Genomic DNA, 23793 nt, shown 5'->3' with positions numbered 1-23793 from the left:
CATTTTTTTTTTTTCACTGCCATCCAAAGTTGCCTTCTTTCTCTCAATTTTATTTCCCGTTTTTCTCGTGAGATGTTTCACAGTTTGATGAATTTTGGATTTGATTCTTGCTGCTTTGATAGAAAAGCATCTGCTTTATTGTATATTCATTTTCTTACATTAGAGTTTTCTCTTTAAAAAAAGACATGCGGGTAATTTTCTAAAAATATTACCCAAATAAAATTTTCTGTCCGGAATCAATTATTTTTAATTATTACATATAAAAGACGATTAACGTTTCAAATAATTTATTGCACATCTTATTTGATGTTCATTTTTGGACGAACTGACTGGGCAAAGATCAAGGTGTTTGCGGTATTGTGAAGGGAGGCTCTGGCACTTAAATGTTGAATTATTGCTTCAATATTTACAACATTTTCTATGGGCATCACTATAAAGAATTTTTATCATATACCGATTATTTAAGTGTCTGAAAGGCAACAAACTTTGCATGTGAATTTAAAATTAAAAATATTGGCAAAGTAGCAACTTAAAAAAAAAAAGCTGAGAAATTTTCACAAAACATTACAGGAAACATTCTGCTGCTACTCTTTCTCTAGCTAGTTATTGTGTTATAGCCCTTGCAAGGTAAATGCCTACTTTAGGATCCGGATTCTCAAGATAATCAATCGAGCGAAAGCTCGCTTTAATTTGCGGACATGGTTTTTGGAAAGGAGCTACAATTTTAGCCAATCGCAACATTTTAAAGTTTTTATTATAAACCAAATCATAATTGTTTCTAATTTAACCTTTGAATTAAATCCTTTAATTTCCATTATTATATTACACATCATTATTTCCGTTTCTGAAGATAAACTGAAGAATGTTTTCTTACCCTTTGTATCGATTCCACCAGAAAGCACCTCAGACATGGGATTGAAAAACTTTTGGTATGATGGTTAGCTCTCACCATCCTCGTGGGGTACACAAATGGTGTGAGGTCGGCTCCTCCTTACCGATGATAGGACTCCTACTGGACGAGTTCCACCGTGGCCAGGGATGACCTTTAAGACTCAATCTTAGCTCCCGCCGTTGCTATCGCGACGGTTTGATCATTCAGATTTTTCCGTTCTAAGTGAGTCGGAGTAGTAGCTGTTGATTACCCTTTCTATCGGAATGAAATATTTCTGTTTTCTGCAGCCAGTTGAAATAAATCGTGGCGAATTCCACTGGAGCCCCGAGACAGAAGGCCTAGCCTTGGGTGCTGTCTACTATGGCCAGTTGTTCGGATTCCTGCCCGGAGGTCGTATGGCCGAAGTGTACGGAGGAAAAAGAACCCTGATCGCCTTCCTCTTTTTGGCATCGCTCTGCACGGCAGCGGTACCATTCGCAGCCAGATTATCCGTCCACGTTTTCATCGCATGCAGGTTCCTCGTTGGAGTTGGAACGGTAAGTTTAGTCTAAATTTCAGAATACTATGAATGAAAAAAAGAAATGATTAATGCAGCAGGTATAATATTTCAAGAGGGGTTAAAAATTTAAAGTCTTACAGGAGATTATTAGAGAATTCGTTCTATAAATGGAATCTCAATATGTATTAGGGATATCGAAAAATGTATTTTTCAGACTCGCGAAGATGAAAATATTAATATTTAATCAATCTAGCTATATAATTTTATAACTGTAATACATTTTCATCTACAAATTTTATATGTGGGGAAAGTAAAAATGTAAATGCGACAAATCAAACAATCAACAAATCAATCATCATTGTAATTTCAGTCCACTGTTGCATCTGAGTAGCCTACAAGCGAATTCTTTAAGGAAAATACCAATGAAGTTTTATTTTTAAATATTCTGCCATTATATTAATAATAGAATAAAATGTAAACCTATTTAGAAGTTTCATTGCCTGATCTTTTACGTTCGCCATCGATGCTCCTAACGTGTTTGGTCAAAAGTTTTAAATTTTATTGGCGATTATTAACTTTGTTCTTTGAATCTCAAATTAATTTTTAACTCTTCTTTAATTATATTTTTGCATCATTTCATAATTTTTATATGCTGAATATTATAAGATGAAAATATTTTTTTAATGATATTAAGTTTTTAATTGATTTAATTAACAATTTTAAATTGTCGCCTCTCCATCTCTCCCCATTAACTTCTTACTGTTAGAATCACTTTCGTTCGTTCTTAGTTCGCTTCAAATTGTTTCTTTGTGAAAATTGTGAAGAAAAATATTCATATTTAGCTCTATTTTCTCATCATCCTAAAAATCGGACAACACACATAAGTGCTCCTCATATAAATTATTTTAATTCTAATTAAATTTAATGCATTATTCAAGAATCATTCAATTATATATTTGTTTCTATTACATATTTAAACTTATGTTGGATATTTTTTATTAAATTTTTTAGAGGCAATTTTTACAGATTCTTTAAAAACATTTTTACCAAAAAAGTTTTTTTAAGTTTTTAGATCGAACAAATAACATACATTTAAATTTATTGAGGTGATATTTCATATTATTATGAAAAATACACTGTCAAGGAAATTAGCTAGAAGATCAAATTTCTTTACATTTGCGAATGTCCTAAAAATAGTACGCTGGTACAATCCATTTCTATATAGCCCCCATCTGATAATGCAGATGCCCTGCTTTTATCTGTTACTTTCCAAATATTTCTATTTGATAACTAACGCGGGCACTTAATAGTCTGTCTTACAGATGCATGTCAGGTGCCAGACATGGGGGGGGGGGTTAGTAAATGCATGTCAGGGGTATTAAATGCATTCAAGCATTTAATACTCCTCTCACAGACACACAGTAATTACGAAATCACTTTCTATTTTTGAAATTCATCGAAGAACTAGTTTAGCTCGTTTTCCATTTTCCTGAAAAATTTTTTTGATGTGGCAAGTATTTTGAAATGTTGCATAAATTTTGAACTTCTCAGAAGACCTTGGATGTTTTTTGTAGATTTTAGATAAGTGATTTAGACAGCATGGATAATGAACTAAATGATTTTTACCTTCAAATTTCGATGCGCTGAGCGTATTGATGATTCCTTTATGAGGGAGATAGAAAATCAATGTGATTTAAAAATGCTGAAATCGATGAAATGATTTAAAAATGCTGCAGGTACAAATGAAAGCTTAGCTTCTAATAGTAATGAAGAAAATGATTTTAATCCCAGAAGTAAAAAGTACAAATTCAAAAGTTTGAACTTGTTCTTCATGAGACGGTTCAAATCATTACAGTTCTTTTGTCAGTTTTGAAGAAATGAAAAGTGGATCGACCATAAAAAGGATAAAACAGAAAATGATACCAATGTACATTAAATACAGTGATAATGCTGCAATTTAGTTTACTTCTTTTCAATAAAAGGAAGGATACTAGCTTTTATTATTAACGGAAGATCAATAAAAGCTGCCTGTGATGATAGTCTATGCCTGATTGATTTTAGAAGACACATAAGTTTCTTATTCAGGCCTTTCTATTCCAAGGAAACACTCTTGTATAAAATTGTGTGTTCAACAGGTTCATAAAGATTTTCTAAAGTTCAAAACTTAATCTAAAAAGGTACCTACGAAACCAACAACCATATGTAAAAAAAATTAACGTCAGATGATACTAAAGAGCTTTCTCCATTCCCTCTACGAACAAACAGCAATGAATTGTGCCACTACTTTTATTTTTAGGACAACATTAAACAAAAAAGTTCGATTAGGTTTTCGATTTTATATGCATATTTAGTCTTCAACAAACAAATTTAAGATTTTATAAAAAATATTAATTATTTTCAATATTTGATACAACATTGGGTTCAGAAGATATAATTAAAACGGTATTTTCCAATACCAATAAAAGATCAAATCTTAATTTTCGTAATGGCCGGAGTATCTGAAAATTTTCTTTCTACAAGGAATTCAGTTATTTTCAAATGATGCCATATCCATATCAAAATACGATGGCATTACGATTATGGCACTTTGAGAGGATGAGATAAAATCTATTTCCAGGCTCCTGTGATTCCTGTCTTGTTCTACCTCATTTCCCGTTGGATTCCTGAATCCGAACGTAGCTTTAATGCCTCCTTCATCTTGGCAGGATACGGAGTGGGGACGTTCCTATCCTTTCTCACCTCTGGAATGCTTTGTGCATCAGATTTCTTGGGAGGATGGCCCTCCGTGTTTTACATAGGAGGTGATTATAAAATGTACCTTCTTGCTTTTATTTTTTATTATTTGTAAATCGGCATTTTATTATAAATTATCTTTTCGGTGCTTGTTCAAATAATTCTTATGGCAAATAATCTAAAATATCTGGAGCAAATTTAAACATAGGTAAAATTAGTGGTGAATTTAAGCAGTTCGAGCTATGGGAAGTACATATCATTAGATCCCTCCTCCATTTTAATAGATTTGTCAATTTAGTCACATTTAATACATTTTAAATTTAATCATCATGTAATTTATTACAGGCTGATTTTACTTAAGTGTTTTTGAGCTATCCTAATTCCTTGTAGATCTAAACTTGACATGGACTTAAAATTTCGTGTAAAAATAACTATATAAAATTCATTCATCTAAATATTTTCACTTTTAAACGATCATTATCACAGATAGACAGAAATCCAAAAATGACTTTCCCTGATTGGGAGATGTCTAGAACACGAAGATTCATCCAAATTTCGTGGTAGGATTTTTTACTGATTACGATGTTTTCTCACTGTATATTCCATATACAAGAAGGTAATTAATGGGTCGATTCGTTTATTCTGAACCAGCAAATTTACGGAAAGGGGACGGTAAGGTATTATCGGTACTCCAAGTACCATTTTTTGATAAAAAGGGGTGAGGTGGGATCAAACAGAAAACAACATACAGGGTGCCCGAAAAATCGTTTGAGATATTTAAGATAGGTCAGGTTTACAAAAATTCATTTTTGCAATAGAACATGGGGCTACAAACTCAGAAAGGTTCTCATTATCAAGGAGTTAAGTTAAAGGAAAGAGCACATAAGAGAGTTTTCCACATGAATTCAGTGAAATATTAATTAATAATGCCAAGCAGCTCATTTGCATAAGTAACAACGTTACAGGAGGTTCACATCTGGATAGATTTGATAAAGCAAACAGGGCGTAATTTCAATAAAAAAAAATTTGGACCATTTGAAGTAAATATTCAAAGGGCATAAATTTACAATATTTTTATGTTATTATTCTTGTGATTAAGTCGCTGAGCTATTGTGAATTTGCTGTATATGTCTGCATTTTTTTGTTTCCTTAAATTATAATTATCCTGTAGCACGCCTGTATTCCTTGGAGTTGTAATCCTATATTTTAACTCAACCAGCCGGAGTGAATTCTTGAATTTTTTCGCATTTTCTACTAAAGTGTTACCTCATCACCGCATAAAATTGTAAATCTCTAACAAGGCCTTGAACGCCATGAGTGATCCAGTTTTATTTTCTGTGTCCTGCCCATGAGAGTTGTAGTTCGTGCTATTGTATAGAAAACAGGTACTTGTGTATTATTATAGTCTGTGTATTTTCTGTAGGCGGTTCAAAGTCTCGTTTTCTACCTCGTTACTGGTTGTTTGCCTCGCAATGCTGAAACAGATAGCAGTGTCACTTTTTTTTTACACAGCTATTAAATCCGAAGGTAAGGTATTCTCGAAACGTACTGGAGTGGAAAAAAAAAAACAAGCTTTGTCGAAATCATGGCAACGGAGAAGGAGAAAGAGTGAAGAGTAGGGAAAACGAGTGTCCTTGAAACGCCTACAGAAATTACAGACTATAACCGCATGCTATTCGGCAAACAATAGTTACGAAAAAGCCTATTAAGTTACGAATCTTTTTTTGGCGATGAATTGCTGGGATCGGTTAATACATAAATAACAGAAAACCAAATATGTATTTCGAACGCCTCTTTTTTTTTTTGGCCTATTGATATCAAAATTTGAAATGGAACTGCAATTCTAAACACAAGATCGCATACTAAGTTTCACTTATTTAAAGTTATTGCACTTTTGAATTATCACGTTAAAATGTATGCAACAGTAATGGTCAACTTCTTGGTGTATTTGATTACAAACTCAGATCGGCATTTTAGATGTTAGAACTGCATATCAAATTTTATCTATTTAGTTCTTTTCGTTTTGTAGTTACCAGGTTAACTTGTTTTCAAACAGCTGAACAAACAAATTCTGCCGATTGTTCTTTCTTCTTTTGCTACAATTTGATGGAAATCTAAAAGTTTGGTGTACCTTTTGAGTTATCGTGCTCAAAGACAGACAGGTAGAGCTGCAGACTGCGATGTCATCAACATGCAGCCGAGTGAATAGGCTAAATTTGTCTTTTAAATTTGTTTATTTATAACATCAGTCGGACAAAACACACAACATAAAAAACATTCACAACATATAGACAATAGGAAATTCATACATTACAATATTTGTAAATCTATTCCCACGACCATTCTCTAAATTCACAAGATAGAGCACCATCACAAGGCATCAATGCCTTTTACTTTCAACACCACATAACATAACACAGTATCACATAGCACAACACCACGCTGACTCCCGCCGAAAAAAAATCTCCGTCTGCCAAACGTAGTACCGGTGTGATGTCATCACATTTTTGATCTACATCAATACGGTGCTGCCATCTATCTTCTGGCAATTTTCCGGTCAAATTCTTTACAAGACATAATTCTGAAAATGTGTTTGACGAACTCAGGAAAGTCTGAAACGTAGAGATTCGTCGAAATCTTGAGTTCGAAATTTGTGTTGATTACAATACTTTCTCTTTTATATATTTCGTATACGACAAAATAAAAAGATTCGTTTCTGTATCTCTGACTTGCCTTTTAAAGTTTGTAAATGAGTTTTTATTTTACCTTGTATAATTTATTACGTTTAAATCCAGAGAATAACGAAGAATTTGGAGAAAGAGAAAATTATTGAATTTCAAAGGCCATGAATTCCTTTTTTTCTCTGTTGGTTTATTTATCTTCTAAGAATGCTCGATGCGCGTATTTCGAAAGGGAAACATCTAAAAAGATAACCCGTCAAATGATCACGATGTCAAAACTGATGTAAATATTATCAGTTTAATAGATAATTTAAATCATATGGTCAAATATAGTTTAAATAATATATATGCATCGTATAAAAAATATTAATAAGTGATCCGCGTGACTTTATTGGAGAAGTGCGTGATGGATGAAACATGGTTCTGCTGATAGATAATCAAGGCAAAACTAGATAACTCGCGTTGGGAAAATTTAAGATGTTAAACGAAATTCTCTTAGTTTTCTCCGAAGTTTTTGTACTTAACATTAAGTTTTAAAATTTTTTACGCCTTTTAACACAATTCAGTTACGAGATGTCTGCTTTTTCGTACCCTTTTCCATTTAACGCAAAAATGCTGCTCTAAAATCGTACTCTATAAGAGAATGGCTTCGAACCTTTTCCGGTTCCCGAATCTTGGCTGAGTTTAGAATTTTCCAAGGCGCTCTTTATAAAACTCTAAGTATGTTTTATAAAGTAATTGTTAATAATTTAATGTGTTATGTAAAAATATAAAAAATGAAATACATTATAGCTTAAAACAATTACTTAAGAATTTAATATATATATATTCTCCATAAAAGTCAGCATATGTACACATTTCAAGAAATAGAACACATAATATTAAAAAAAAGAAAAACCCTATTATAAGGATAATATTAATTTCATTTTTTTCTTACATAATTCCTTGTATTTTAATATAATAAATAATAATATAATTTTAATATAAATTTCATTTATATTTATTATGCCGTTTTTTTATTCTTGAATATTTACTGTCTGTTTGTACGCAGACTTTTTCCGCCAAGTGTAAAAGAATCAATGGGATAGATGAGACTGTCACTGCAAATTACCTCAAATCGTGGAATTTAACTGAATGAAGCTGCATTTATTTCCTTTTTAGCAGTAATTGTCGCTGATTTTAAGACTATAAATGCCGAAAACTCCAACTTTGCTTAAATGATTGACCATTTGAACTATAATTCTTTGAGTTTTAGTGAATGGATGTTCACCTTTTGGTGACAATCAAAGCTACACAAACTATACGCTGCCAAATTTCGATTTTAATGAATTGTCACATCAGTACTCAGATTCTTTTTCTTTAGTAGCTGTAAATGCAGACGGAGCATTAGCATTGAATGCAAATCCATGCAAAATTCATCCATCCATCATTGTTTTTTGCTTGTATGAATCCTGAACTATGTACTATAAATTCTTTGTAAAATATAAATTCTGTTTTTCAGGCATGTGTGGTTTTGCTTGGTGTCTTCTCTGTTATTTATTCATTTATGAGACGCCAAAAGATCATCCTACCATCACTTCTAAGGAGCTAACCTTCATCTCTAAACATCTGGGCTTAATCGAACAGAAACAGGTAACAGTGAACTCGTATTATTAAATGAGAGAAATATATTTTTACATGATGCATTTAAAATATCGACTGCAGTCTGATGTAGCAATATCTACGAAGTCAAATGGGATTCATATTTGTTTTATGTCATGTGTCATTTACGGCCATTAATCAATTTTAGGAAAATTCAAATTAATAAAAGTTTAAACAGATAAACATTCTGTATAAAAGAAAAAAAATTCATATTCCTGGCATGCATTTAGTTTTTCACATATTGCAACAGATAGCCCAGGCTTGATTCATCTTACTCGATAGCATCAGCCACTGCGTTTTGACGGTAATGACTTTTACATTAACTCAATTTAATGATGAATGTCTATCTTATAGCAATTTTTCTAATACCAGTTTCTATCCCATTTTTTTTTCTATTGGGCGATTTCTCATCATGCAATTTTCAGATAAAATACAACTTATAAAATACATATTAAACACTTAAAACCATAGCAAAATTTAGATTATCCCAAATTGTTGTGAAAAAAGTTAATCAAGAGATGCAAACTGAAAAGTGACAGTAGATTTCTGTATTTGCATCTCTATTACTACTTCTATACTTCATTAACTCAAATGAATATGTTTCCCACTGGATAAGCTGTTATCTTGTTTATTAATCAACTCTGAATATCCAAGAGTAACCAACAAAAGTTTTAGTAGAAAATCTCATGCACATTGGCAGAGAGCTTAAGAAACAAAAATAAAGAGTTATTATTTATAGTAACTTTAGATGAAAATATATAGTAATATGAGAATCTTGAATTTTGCAATGGGAACATCTCTGTCCAAAATGTTCACGAACAGTTAAAACTAATCACTAAAATCGAATTTAAACAAATAGTGATCCGCTAAAAAAAAAAAAAAAAACTGCAATGCCAAATATAAATTTAAAAAAAAAAAAAAAAACAGTAGCAATAAACTTCAGTTTGGTCCGTGATGAGCATTCTAGCGATTAATCGCCAGTTAATCGCAAGCTATTTCATATTTATAATTCTCTCAAGACACTCGGTTAGTAATGCACAAGAGCACAATGCGTTAGAGAGTATGTGAGAAAGTTCGGGAAGACCATTACCGCTAGTTTAACCCTTTAAAGGGCCATTTTTTTCCAGTCATATTGTGTTAAAATATTTTTAGACTTCAAATTAGAATAAGAAAAGGGATTCATTTAGCTTATTAGATAAATTTAATTTGATTAATTCATTTGGTTGATTAATAATAAAGTAACAAATCAAGACACATCATTTTGTCTGAGATACAGAACTGAAGCATCTAAATTTCTGTTTTTCTAAAAAAAATTTGACAGAACTGATGCCAACTACATAATTTCATACAAAGATTGATAAATTTGATGGGAAGCATACTTCCCACGGCCCTAGAAAGGGTTCATTTGAGATTGTAACGGAATTTTTTGCTGCTGCTAAAGATGCAACTTATTTCTGTTTGTTTTTAGATTAAGAAGATACGCTGGAAATCTCTTCTTACTTCTGTACCTTTCTGGTCTCTAGCTCTGGGTTATTTTGGTCAGTTTTGGATTCTTGGATTCTATTCAACTGTCCAAACTTTGTACATGGGTACAATACTTAATCTGGATAGTATAACGGTAAGAAATCCTATTTCCTTATTGAATGTATTGTATGGCATAACACTGAAGAATTATATTTTATTTTCCTCTTAATCTGAATGTATTTCAATATAGAATGAAAAAAATTATATTGAGTGAAATGAAATGCAAAGTCTATTAAAAAAATGTTTTAACCAACTCGAAGGAAATATGAGTAAGTGTATATTTCAATATCTGAGATTATAAGCAAGAATATCTTTTCCAAAATTTGGTCCTTTAATTGAGGCAATCAAAAATAATCAACCTAGATTTTCGCATTCTGCACTAAATGCCATATGAAAGTTAAAAACGTGAGGTTTTTTTTTCATACCAGAGTATATTAATTTTTTTTTTTTACTGCTCTTCACTAATTATTACTTATACAGTGTTTCACTTTCAAGATTTATAAAACATGATGTCTAGGTCAATTTATAAAATTATAGCTAAATTCATAATGTCTCAATTAATGATGATTAAAAATTGACATTATTAATGATTTCTTCAAGTAATTTGCTCATTGCTTTAAAATAATTCTTTGATCAATATTTAATTGATAGAAGGAATTTTGCTAAATTTGCAATAAGTTTTTGGAATCGTTTACTTTTTCATATTTATTTGTATTATTTGTAAATAATTTTTCAAAAACTAGTTTTGATATATGGACAAAATAAACCGATGATTTCAGCAATTTGTATTTTATTAATTCTCTTTGGACTATCTTATCTATTCAAATTGCTTCGTACTTACTATGCTTAAGAAAACAGAATATACAGAATAAAGATTAGATTTTAGTTTGCGAGTTTTAATTTAGTGCGAGTTTACAAGTACCCATTTTTTTTTAAGTATCAACAAATTTAGAGCACATTGAAGATTATTTCATTATTCCAAAAGTCGCTTACATATTGATAGTGATTAGCAACAAATACTATAGATTAGACAATCTATAGTATTATAATAGAATTACTGATTGATGGGAGGGGAGGGGAGGGAAGGGGAGGAGCTCTTTGGAAACACCTAGATCCTATGATCTTTTGTTCTTCATTCAGCTAAAATTAATGGCCAGCAGTAGAATAAAATGTTCTGAATGAAATTTTAAAACAAAAATTGCGTGGAATTACTAATAAAAAAAAAAAAAAGAGCATCAGTAGAATTAAGTATTAAAAACACTTAGAGGGAAAAAAGGAAGGTTGCACTATTTATTACCATTCCAGTCTATTTTACCTATTATCACCCATTTTCGCAAGCTGTAAGTCTACAGTCTGGAGGGGTAAAATGTTAAGGGTCCGTGAGGGGAACTGCACTAAACTTCTTTAAGTGCTTCCGCATGATCCATCAATTCTCGTAATGGAGTCATTAGATACTTTTTCCACTTTGTGCTGGAGCTAGAGGTGTTTCTGCAATTTAACTTGTAAACTGTCACCTTTCCTTTTAAAGTCGTCATTTTCCTAGCGTATGGCTGTCCGTCATGGTTTTCACAGTGATAAAATAATATCCTAGGAAAGAAATATGTAATTTATAAAGATACGATAATGCTCTACATCTGCATCAGATCTGAATACATATTATCAGATTATTTATAACGTTATTATACCGGGCAATAAGATTATAATCTTGAAAGTAATGTTATTTTTTCAGAATGGTGAACTTTCCTGTGTCCCGCCTTTAGCTCGCGGCGTGTTTGCTTGCATTTGCGGCTGGCCAGCAGATATAGCACTGAAAAGAGGTTATGTTAGTAAGGCATTCATCAGAAAAGGAGCTACTATTGTCAGTAAGTGTTTGCATTTTTTCTATCTCTACGTTTCACCACTACGTATAATTATGCATTTGCGTAGTATGCATAGTTATATGTAGCATTGCGTAGCAACTATGCACGTAGAGATAGTAAGCTGAATGCGTATTATCTCTACGTATAACTATGCATTCAGAATGCTTTATCATTACTATGCAATCTACTATGTAATTGCAATTATATTTTTATTATATTTATATTTTGATGTGATATGTATTTCATTAAAGTTGTCTGATATGATTAAATTAAACTTAGTTATGCCACTTGTCCTTGGCGGCCATATTAATGATATTAATTTAGTCATGTCGAGGAATTTTGATGAAATACGTCTTAACAAATCAAAAGAAAATGCTATTTTTAAAATATGATCATAAATAATGATAGAGCAATCTGATTGTTTTTAGCTGTCCTTGCAAAGTAGCAAAACTGATTGGACCGAAAAGTGGTAAAATCGGTCTAGATGTTGAAGTTGCAATCTCTTTAAGTTTTTTTTGAATTTTTTTCTAATAATATTTATAATTCTAATCTATATTAGTGTATATATTTTATAACATCTATAATTCCAGAGATGGAGGGGTAAACAACTCTTGATGAGAGCCTTGCTATGAAATAAAAATTAGCAAAATCTGTATTAAATATTTTATTTAATAGTTGTGAATGGCGAACTCTTTTAGAATTTCCCACAGAAAAAGTGTAAAATGAAATAATACTTTTGTAATAATTCGGAAATAAGCTGTGGTTATACAGAAGAGCATTAATTACTTGATATGAAAGTTGACTTTCGTATGACCACTGGTGACTTAATTTCATATAAAATAAAAATTACCCAAATCAGTTGGTGATAGTGGTTATGGGAATGGTTCTTCGGCTTTGTCAATTATTTTAGATAAATATGTGATATGCGAATAGCTGGCAGCCAAAGGTGGCAAGTAAACAAATAAAATAATAGAAATACACTTGTCCCTCGTATTATGATCTATGTGAAATACGATCATGCACGAATATGACTGCAAGAAAAAATTTTCAAAATTTTTTAAAAAAATGGGGTTTTAAATTGTATTTTTCTTTACACTTCATAAAACAGAGCATAGATTATATATTTTCCACGTTATGTGTAATATACATATATAAATTGAATTTCAGTCTTTTATAATAATTTTTATATTCCTTAGTTACATTTATTGAAGTAGTTCTCCTTATTTAATATTAACATGATGTTTACAAAGTGGTATACTACCTGTTAATTGCGACATGGCTGAGTTGAAAACGCCTTTAAATGGCAAAGAATTGGGAATAGGGCAACTTAATTTGACATGTAGTTATTTACCTTTTGGGTAGTAAGGATAGACTATCAAAGGAATTTTTTAAAATTTTAATTAGGTTTTTAATAAAAATTGTTTGATGTTTTAACATTTTTGCTCAATGGTTTTAAGGCGTATTGTTGCATACAACTATTTTGTACCAACTTAAAAATATAAATAAATAAATTTGCAAAGGCACCAATTTTAGTTATGCCCAGTTTCTTTTTCTAATTTTTAAAAATAGTATTTTTACGTTTGTTTTAAAATATTTTTTATTGTTTTAGTTATTGGAATTATATTCACATGCCATATTAAATGCGTTTTGTGTGTATGTGTCTGCGCCGCTTTATCGCTGTTTTATATTTAAGAATAAGTTTTATAATAAATAAAATTAAATAAAGATGGTAGAATCAAGCGTAAACCATTATGCTGTAATATTTAGGGCTAGAAATTCAATTTTTATTATTATTACTATTCATATACTTTCCTGTTTAAAGAAGCACGTTTTGTTTCCATTCAGATACTGTTTTTTCCTGTGCCGGCTTTGTAGCAATTCTCTTAGCGGGCTGCAATCCAGTCCTAAACACGATATTCTTCACAGTAGGTGGTTTACTTGGCGATTTCATCACGTTCGGAGTGTGCATGGGTGGCGTGGATATTGCACCCAATCTTTCAGGTCAGTTTCAACACTCTCTTTCACTGTGATTTAATTTCATTGTGATGTCATATATAACATTCCATATTAGTAAAAAATATTTTAGAGGGCATGGAAAATCCAAAACGTGAAGGTCAGATCAGTATCTGTTTTGATCAATATTGAATGCCATTTTTCAGGAAAAATACTTCAAAAATGCCTGACATTGATATATAAAGTAAATTTTTTTTATTTTTTAAATAAAATTATTGTCCTATAAAAATCAATTAGCATGATACTTTATATAACAATGCCAAATACTGTTTGGCACTTACTCTTATCCTAAAAGTTCTTAGATGTGAAGGATAACAATTTCAACTAGACAGACTTTCTGTTTATTTATTCTTTTCGTATTATGCAAAGTGGAATGGATTACATAAAGATTCTTTTCTTTTGAAAATGCTACATTAATGTGTGTGTTTGTTTATCAGAAGTTGTGGAAACGTTTCAGTTTCTTTCGTCGCAGACATATTATTTTGAATTTGAAAGAGATAACATCAAAGACTCTCTTTCTGAATGGAGAATGTACTCAACTTATAATATGTATATGTATATGTAAAGGATAAATTGCAGACTCTTTATCTAAAATTTAGATTGGATTGCAGACTTTCTTTTTTCCTTCAGATTTTCTTCAGATACGAAGAAGGAAGCATTTTTAAAGAAAGCTCATCAATATACGTCATCCCATCGTTATCAATTCACTTTGGCATGCATGACGCACTATATACTGTTTTCATTAAAAAGCCTTTTTTTTCCATGAATTATTGGACTTTAAAAAAAATATTTATCTGGTAATGAAAAGCAAAATTCAACTCGCTGATTTCTTTCAATAGCACCGAATTTTCGGTTCTGTACATAACATTATAAAAAATACCCAAGAATATCCATTCTAACTTTTTTGAGCATCAGGAATGATCATCTTTTTAAACTTCAATGAAATCTAATGCTTTCATCCCCTTGGCCTTGGTTTGACATTTTTATTATGAGAAAGGCGAACTAAAAGTTCATGCGTTTAAAAACAACATAAGAAATTAAATCGATATTAACTCCCCTTTCTTTATGTAGAGGTGCACATCGCACTTCCCAAAGTATATGTATATATATATATATATATATATATATATATATATATATATATATATATATATATATATATATATATATATATATATATATATATATATATATATATACCAAGTCTGATAGCTTTAGGCCAAGCAATCTAACCTGTAGAATGGTATCAGACACACATTCGTCTTTATTATAAGTAGAGATAGAAATATGTCAAATTTCATGTATTTATTGTGTTTCCATATGATGTGGTGAAAGCTTATAATCCAGTTAACAGCTACGCTACACGGGCAATTGCTTCTGTATTGTGGCCATGTTACTGGGCTGCGAACCACAAGGTCCCAGGTTCTATCTTCGCTCATACCAATCAGATACATTGGTGAACTCGGGCGATGAACCTTCAACCTTCGTACAGCTGTTGTGGCGCCATCTACCCACAGCAACACAAAGTCGTCAGATTCGCTTGACGTAGCAACAGCAACCACTCACCCGCACACGCTAGCCATAACGCTTGGCGCTTCTCAAATAAAGCCTCATTAGATTCAATGGCTAATACATCACCACTCAACAGCCATATCGTTTGTCTCACCTCCGACTCACTGGAGGGGAGTCTGTGGTGAAAGCTTATAAGCCAGTTAACAGCTGCGCTACACGGGCAATTGCTTTTGTATTGTGGTCATGTTACTGGGATGAGAACCACAAGGTCCCATGTTCTATCCACGCGCATCACAATGGAATGACAATACAAAAATGGGATTTTTCGTATTCAAGGAGGAGGTTTAAAATGAAAGTTTATCAATATTTCTAGGACAAATTTGATTATTGTTCTTAAACCTTCTATTTCATAAGACCTCAACTTTTTCCGATCTTCTGAATCCCACGCAATATCGTGATGATATCGTAGCAATTTTGTTTTTATAGGTACCTTTTGCCATTATAAGTAGGTCAAAACATACAGAAACAAATAATTTTCGGAACATATCATAATGGCAATGAATAAAGTAAAAGATATACCAGATAAAATGCATAACATGGATATAATAAAATACAAAAGCACATTTCATACAAATATGATAATGATAATAGGGTGCGAAATCAATAACAAACCATTGGAGAACTTTTTCAAAGAATTTGCTATCTGATGCGATTTCGCATATTATAATTTGCGCAATTAGATTGTTGTACTGTCGTAAATTCGTATTCCTTAAAATGAGAAATAAGAAGTGTCAAGGTCTCAAAATGTCTAAATCTGCCTCAATGTATCTATGAATACTGCTCAGAATCATTTTGTTTCATGGACTGCAGTGAAAAAGTAAATATTGGCAGAATGCAGTAAATTTTAATTTAAAAATTCGCTTTGCTTTTAAATGCAAATTAAGGGTTCAGTATAATACAAAGGCGTATCATAATTTGTTGTTTCCTATTAGCGAAGTTCGTATCATGGCCCAGCTTGAATATCTATGTTGTTTTATTAATACCATCATTCATCCCGTTTGTCTGGGACCCCACAATGAAATTAGAAATTTTTTAGATAATATTCCGTTAACAGAATATCATACAGGAATTTTCTAAATCTAATCGTAATCATTACCATTAGTAGAGATAATTCTCATGGCCCAATCCTAGTGATGGCACTAACAACAAAAAAAAAGCGACAAATTATATCTAAACAACGATTAGGACTGTTCTAAAAGAAGAGCGCTAAACTCTGAAATAGGTTTTTTTTTTTCAGTGCTTCTTGAACTAAGTTTTTTTAAATTTCCTTATACGTGTCAATCTAATAACTTCTCTGATCTTTCAGGTACTGTATCTGGTATCCTCAACTTCGTGGGTGTAATACCATTTTTCCTCATACCTGCATTGGTAGGATTCACTACAAAATACGAGGTAAATGCATTGTTTTAATACTAGATCATATATATGAACTTTGGGACACAAAAAATATATACTCGCACCGTTTACGAAAAAACATAGAATAATCTCTCTGTAATCTCGCGGATATTAAATCAAAATACGATCGAATTAATAAAAGCAGCGGATTAGCAAAGGTTCATTTAAAAAAACGCACTTTAATATTAAAACATTATATTACTAAAGACCAAAATATTTCAAAATACGAGCAGTATCCTGTTGATTACGTAAATGACACCGACATACAAACACTTGTTTGACTTGAGCATACCCTAATCTTCCTTCTGAAACGAACAACGAATGAGCCAGGAGACCACTGATGACATATCTAGGGTTTATCAGCTTTCATTTAAAAAAAAAAAAAAAAAAAATTGAGGAAATCACTATAGAGTTTCAAGGCTGGGGAATTTTCATTTATTTCTAAATAGAAAATTTACAGTGAAATAGAAAATGTACAGCGATATTGCGTTCTTACGATATCTTGGAAACGGAGTGTGATGGGGAAAAGGTGACCATTGATAACTATATCTAGGGACCATGAAGTTGCATTTAAATAGAAATTATAAAAATCGGACAAGTAGTTGGAACTGGTACTTTTTCTTAATCATTTTTTAATAAATAGATTGTGCTTACATTAATGATGAGAAATATGATGAACTTGTTACTTTCTCATACTCGAAATATGCAGACAGAAAGTATTCTAATCGTCAAAGAAATTGAGATTTTGACTTATCTCCATATTCCAGACCTCCCCAAGAAAAAGAAATATTTTTAGAATTAGTCTGTCTGTCTATGAATAAGAACTCTAAAACGCTTTGAACTAGACGGTTGAAATCTGTTATGATTTTCACACCATATTAGAAAATTTCTATTGTGAGGATATGTAAATTATTATGATCCATGCAGGAAGCAACAGGACGAATGTTTTTAGGAACTTTTCTTTTAATAATCACATTCACACACTAAACAAGCACAAACACATAGACAAGACATTCACGCGCGCGGCTTCACAGTTCAGCATCACATCTCATTCTAATTACAATCGCAATGCACTATGTGATGACATATGGGATGGCCTAATTAGGTATCACCATCTAGTATCCAAAAGAGAAGATAAGAGTAATGCAACTGCTACATTATCAAATTTCGAACAAGTCTATTCTGAGGAAGTCTGTCTATTCAGCTGTCTAAAGCACAAGTTAACACGATTACCATCACATGAAAATAGTTAAATGGATAGAATTTGGTACACAAATTTAGCATTGGAGTTTTGATCTGTATTAAATCTGGCCAGGCATTAAATGCTTGCCGAGCTGCACTTCTGCATACATATAGACGCAACAACTCGCATTCAAAGGCTTAAATAAATGAAATTTGGTGTGTCATCTAATGACTACAATTATAGTTTCGATTCAGATTTTAGTTGCAATCGATCAGAAAAAAATACCATCAAAATATATTTTCATTAACCGCGCCCTAGCGATTAATTACCAAAAACTGGCTAAGGATTACACGTTAATAGATCCTTTCGTTACAATTTGTCGCCAAAGGCCTGCAGTTAACAATCTACGAAGCAATACAATTGTCATGTGCCGGACTCTGAAAATAAAAACTCTTGACACTCATGGCGTTCACGCTCTTGCACAAAACCCACAATTTTATTTTGGTATGCCTTTACTGCAAAGAATTCGAGAAAGTTTCGAGGAAAGCACTTCCACTGCTTTATATATCATTGAATCAATTCGACATTTCAAGACATTATCAAAGTAGAATAACATTAACATTGCAAAGATGACTTGTTACTAAAAATCGTTATATAAAAACACGACTTAATAGCATGACTGACAGTAAATTCAGTCGTTTGATGATTTTGATTAAAACATATGTGAATTAAGAAGAAAGTTAATTACGAAACCAGTGGAAGGGTAATCTGAAATTTATTTGAAGAATTTTTTTTTTCCTCGAATTCTTATTACTTCTATTATATAGAATGTCTGTGTTTAGCTCCATTTTGACTGAGATGTGTAAGAAATTTTGATGTGCTCCTTCGCCTTATAACGAAAATAGGGATAGAAAATAATTTTTCACATAAAGTTTGATTTTGATTTGAATCGAATTTTTCAATTTTATTAAATTACAAAAATGAAATTTATGTATCCCGAATAATTCATTTAACAGTTGGGAAAACCTAAAAGTTGCTAAAGAAGACTAGTTGTAAGTATAAGACAAAGAAACGGTTGCAAATTGTTAATTCTTGCCACGAATCTTGCAAATTTCAAATATCTTGAATACGAATTATTTTTTGAAAGAATTGAATTTAAGTAATTAGAAATGTTTATAACATCCTATTTTTTGCAAAGATCTCAAGAGGCATTCTTTTTCAGCGTTCCATGGCTCAGTGGAGGTATGTGTATTATGGCACCATCGGTGTTGTCCTATTAACGACGGTGATATACTGCGTTTTTGGAACATCCGAGCCACAGGAGTGGGGTACATACGACGAAGAGCCCGACGAGGAGGACAGTGTCGATCTTACAAAAACGGAGAAGCCCGAAAACAATCCCTAAACTATTCTTGTTGTTATTTGAAAGTTAAAAAGTTTTTTATTAAAGCTGTTTTGTTCCTACTTAAATTTTTTGGTATCTGTTTCTTAACTCGCCAAATAATACGAAGCGAAGCATCCATCTCTTTCTCTGTGGTCAAACTATTTAGGAGCGTTAAGTAAACTTTAGATCGGCAGAAAACAAACAGCAAAACACGTTCAAAATCTCCTTCAAAAATTCATTTGCTTTTATCAAATTTTATAGATGCATGATTTCGTTTTTAAAATTTCCGCCAATTATAAAACGACGGAATATGCTTTTGTAAAATATTCTTGGATTAAAAAAAAAGCTTATTTAATTTTCAAACAATTTTTCTGGTGCGCGTTTCAAGAATGCGAAATGATAATACATTTTTATATGTAAAAATGATTGTAAACAGTAACATTATTTATTCAGTGTTCTATATTTTGGCTATCTCTGTTGTTTCAAGCTTAGCTGCTCCAACAGCCAACAAACGTGGTAAGATTAATTTTATTTTTGTGAGCAAAATTCTATATGATTAAACTATTTTGGTTGAGATATACTTTAATATCTTCTTGAATTTGTCGTCAATCCGGTAAATCTAGTTGTACAATAACAATTCGCCTTGCGTTTTTTGTTGCTGATTGCACACGTACCATCAAAATTCTAAACGAATTGACAGATTTTAAAAAAATAAGTGATTATTGGTTTAAAAATTAAATTAAAATGCTAATGTAATTTTAGTTTAAGGTGCCCTTTACTTAACCAAGGATGCCAACACCTAGTCGCCAATCAAGATGGCTGATACGATAAACAATAATTCAAAATAAATATATGATTCTTTTATTACAATTATGAACTTTATTAATCAGGATTGTTTCATCTAGAAAATTTTCTTTCCCAACTTTATGGGAATATTTTGAATTTTGAAATAATTTCTGCTAACTAAATGCACAGACCTGCGCTTTTGGCAATAAAATTATTACAATACATGATGCATTCAGTATCGGAAGAAGGCACTGGACAAAATTTGTAATTTTAAAAAACATCCTGTAGTAGCGGGAACTTAATAGTTTCGTTCGCTCATTGAACATAGCAAATTTTGTTTCTCCAAATAACTGAAAGAAAAAAAAAATGAATTGTGCAAACGTTACTTTCAGTAATCAAGAAGGTACGAAACAAAATTTTTAACTTAAAAGGCACACGCACATTATAGGGCTTTAGCACAGTGAAATTAAGGATTCCGGGAATAAACAAACAATACAAAACAACGATAAATAACACAATAGCTTCGCTACTAGAGATGAATGTTTTTCATGAGATTTTAAGGAATACATACACTTACTCAGTTCAACTAATCGTTTATTTGGGTAGGGAACAATTTGGAAATTTCTGTAAAATAAATGGTGGAAATTTCCAGTAATATGAACATTTTATAGCCAAGATATATATACACTCCGCCAAGTAAGCATCGAATTCTCTCGTGATATTCATAAAATTTGTGATCATTCTAATCATCAAACACCTATTCTTAAACAATCCCTCGCATATCAAATTATCATGAAAAATCCTCGAAAAGAACAATATATCTCAAAAAATTAAGTTAGAATGACAATTTAATATTAAAATGAAAAACTGAAATAAAGGCAAACGATTTTTAAAAACCCGAGCAGACGTTTTTTTTATTTCTGTTCTAACAAAATTCTTGAAAAGATTATTTTAATTAAAATAAATTAACTTAATATTTATTCTTTTGCAATTCTTAATATTTATTCATAGTTTACCTTAAAAATAAAACTAGTGTTTTATTAGCCATAAAAATACTTTTAACTATAAAACACAACATAAATAAATTCTTTAATCGATGTTTATTTGCTGAGCAATTTCATTTCTTACAAAATTGTTGTAGTTAAGTGTACAATTTCACTAATAATAAATCAGCAGTAGTTTGCTAGTAGCATGCAGTTTATACACAAATACCATTTTAGTTTCATTCAATGTATCATTTTCGGCGAAGAAAAAGCAAGTCATTCTGGATTTGAAATTCATACAAATATTCAGAAGAATGCATTTATACTTATTCCTTTTCTAGACTGCCCAGAAAATACCATTTATATAGAATGCTACTTAGATTGTATGCCTACATGCTTTGAGAAGAGACCGCCCGTCTGCCCCCTGGATTGTCGACGCGGTGGATGTGCTTGCAAAAGACCCTATATATATGACGAACAAGCGCGGAAATGTGTCAGACCTGAAGACTGTACATTTGGACCTTGATGATGCATTTCCGAAGGAATGTTTGACCTTCGAAAATCCTACAGTTAAGAGGAGAATGGCATTATTCCCATAAAATGTTTTTCTTAGATTAACTTTCTATATTTACCATTTCGATGTAAATAAAATAAGAATATCTGTACAATATTTTCTTAAAAGTAGGCTCATATTAATAGAACAAAGATGGTTTATTATAAAGCTAAATATAAAATATTACTTTGGCAGGAATTAAGCACATTATATTCTACTTTCGCTGTCTACAGATTAATAATTTACTTCATTTGGTTTTATACAAAAAATAGGGATATGACAAACGATTCAAGAATATGACGGACTTTGCTACAAAATCAAAACTTTTTCATATATTCAGTAAAGCTTCAGTTACCGGTATGAAAAGGGATGGCCAATGTTGAATAAGAGAAAAGAACAACTAAAGAGATGAGGAGGAAAAATTATTTTTTATTTGGAATGCCAATATATATGTATTAACAAATTATCGTTAAAAATGGCATTGCAATTAGTCCTCAATTTGGCGATTAATCATCAGGCTATTAACGATGCTCGCCAATGACATGCAGTTAATACATAAGCACCCAAATATCTGCTATGTCATAATAATGGATATTGTTACGAAATTTTTCTATACAGCAAAATACCGTCGATCAATCGTAATGCATTTAATCTCTAATAGTTCAGCAACTTGCTTGCTTGCTAATCCTCTAGTCTTTTTACTCGTCGGCGACTACGACCACTCTCACACACACAATTTCCGCCGATACACACACTCCTTCTCCAGCTTCAGAGGTCTGTCTTTTATAGCTCCGGGAGGCGGGACTAGAAACTTCAGACCAATCAGGGCGTACCTGGGTGTATCTCTGTTATTACTGGATGGATCATGAAACTTCTCGAACTTTCTGGTGTTATCCATTCAGTCGCCAAACGGTCGCCAAGCTCAGCACGCCGTGCCGGATAACAAAATCACAGATTTGTAACAATATGTTTCAGACAGAGTGACCAAATTTATCAACCAACTTGATTATCAGTGTTACTTAGTTATAGCTAATATTCTTCGCAAAGATTTGGCAATGAGAATTTTTGTTAAATTTAGATTATTAGTGTTTAGCAGATTTCTAAATAACGTTCTACAGTAAAAGCATCCTTACCTACTATACTATATTTCAAAATAAAAAGTTAAATTATGCAACCAAAAATGTCTCTTAATATAAGTAAAACAATTAAATGACAAAACAGCTAAGCTTTTAAAATTTCCCAACGAATAGTTGACTCCTAGTCTCCAATCACGTTATCTCCTAAGAAATGTCGCATTGATACCTGAATCATTCACTAATAAGTGAATATTTTTTAATACAATACATTCTGTTTTTATGGATCTTAAATCAAATGACCATTACTGACTTTACTGGACTTTTCTTCTAACTCAGACCTGTCTTTCCTCATTTGTATATTATTTATGTTACTTTGTACAATTCAGTGAATTGTACAACCAATGTAAGTGCTGCCCAAATATATTATTTTTTGCCCCCCACCCTGCAGTCGTCATCAATGGCTTAGCAAACGATTTACGATTTCAATATTTCGTTATGACATTTTTTTAAAGCTAAGTTTGGTTTAGTTTAGTTATATTAAAGTCCCATTTAAAAGCAACAATAGGACTATTTGGGGACGGACCTCGTAATTTTGAATCCCGGTCAGATGACGAGGACGACACCTGCGCCAGCACCCCCTTTCAAACTTCCACACCACACCAATGACAGGACTTTTAGCTCGAATGGTTCTTCGGTATTATCTCGAACCTCAAATCCTCCGGTTCTAAAGCAGAGACCTTGCCACCGCAACCCTTTTTTTTTTTAAAGCTAAATATCAGAGTATATAAAAAGTCAAGCAGCTCTGAGTTATCTGTAAAAATGGCAGAGATATTCGCGATTAAAATCATGAACATGTGCGACTGAAAAAAGGATTCGTCCTAAATTGGAAAAGGTAAACAAAGCTCACCATGAATAGCTGCCCTATTATCACATCACAGATTAGGCATACCGACCTACTTGATCGAATATATATGTATTGTGGCCTATGGTGTTCATTCTGAACTCACTCACCAAGATTT

General features: G+C 31.8%; 1 protein-coding gene across 3 annotated transcripts in view; it reads left to right on the top strand.

Annotated features, from left to right (window-relative positions):
• LOC129983879 (putative inorganic phosphate cotransporter) overlaps nucleotides 1-19462 on the top strand; it is a 79863-nt gene extending 60401 nt beyond the window's left edge. For all 3 annotated transcript variants that reach the window (XM_056093559.1, XM_056093558.1, XM_056093557.1), the window contains 8 exons: nucleotides 1180-1428; nucleotides 4009-4192; nucleotides 8307-8437; nucleotides 9915-10064; nucleotides 11700-11832; nucleotides 13675-13830; nucleotides 16721-16806; nucleotides 19215-19462. In XM_056093559.1, the coding sequence (XP_055949534.1) occupies nucleotides 1180-1428; nucleotides 4009-4192; nucleotides 8307-8437; nucleotides 9915-10064; nucleotides 11700-11832; nucleotides 13675-13830; nucleotides 16721-16806; nucleotides 19215-19397 (1272 nt within the window). In that variant the 3' untranslated portion in view covers nucleotides 19398-19462. The remainder of the gene's footprint in view (nucleotides 1-1179; nucleotides 1429-4008; nucleotides 4193-8306; nucleotides 8438-9914; nucleotides 10065-11699; nucleotides 11833-13674; nucleotides 13831-16720; nucleotides 16807-19214) is intronic.
• Nucleotides 19463-23793: the final 4331 nt, after the last annotated feature.

This window comes from Argiope bruennichi, chromosome 9 (assembly GCF_947563725.1).
Source record: "Argiope bruennichi chromosome 9, qqArgBrue1.1, whole genome shotgun sequence".
Lineage (NCBI taxonomy): Eukaryota > Metazoa > Arthropoda > Arachnida > Araneae > Araneidae > Argiope > Argiope bruennichi.
This window is presented reverse-complemented; position numbering and strand designations above follow the sequence as displayed.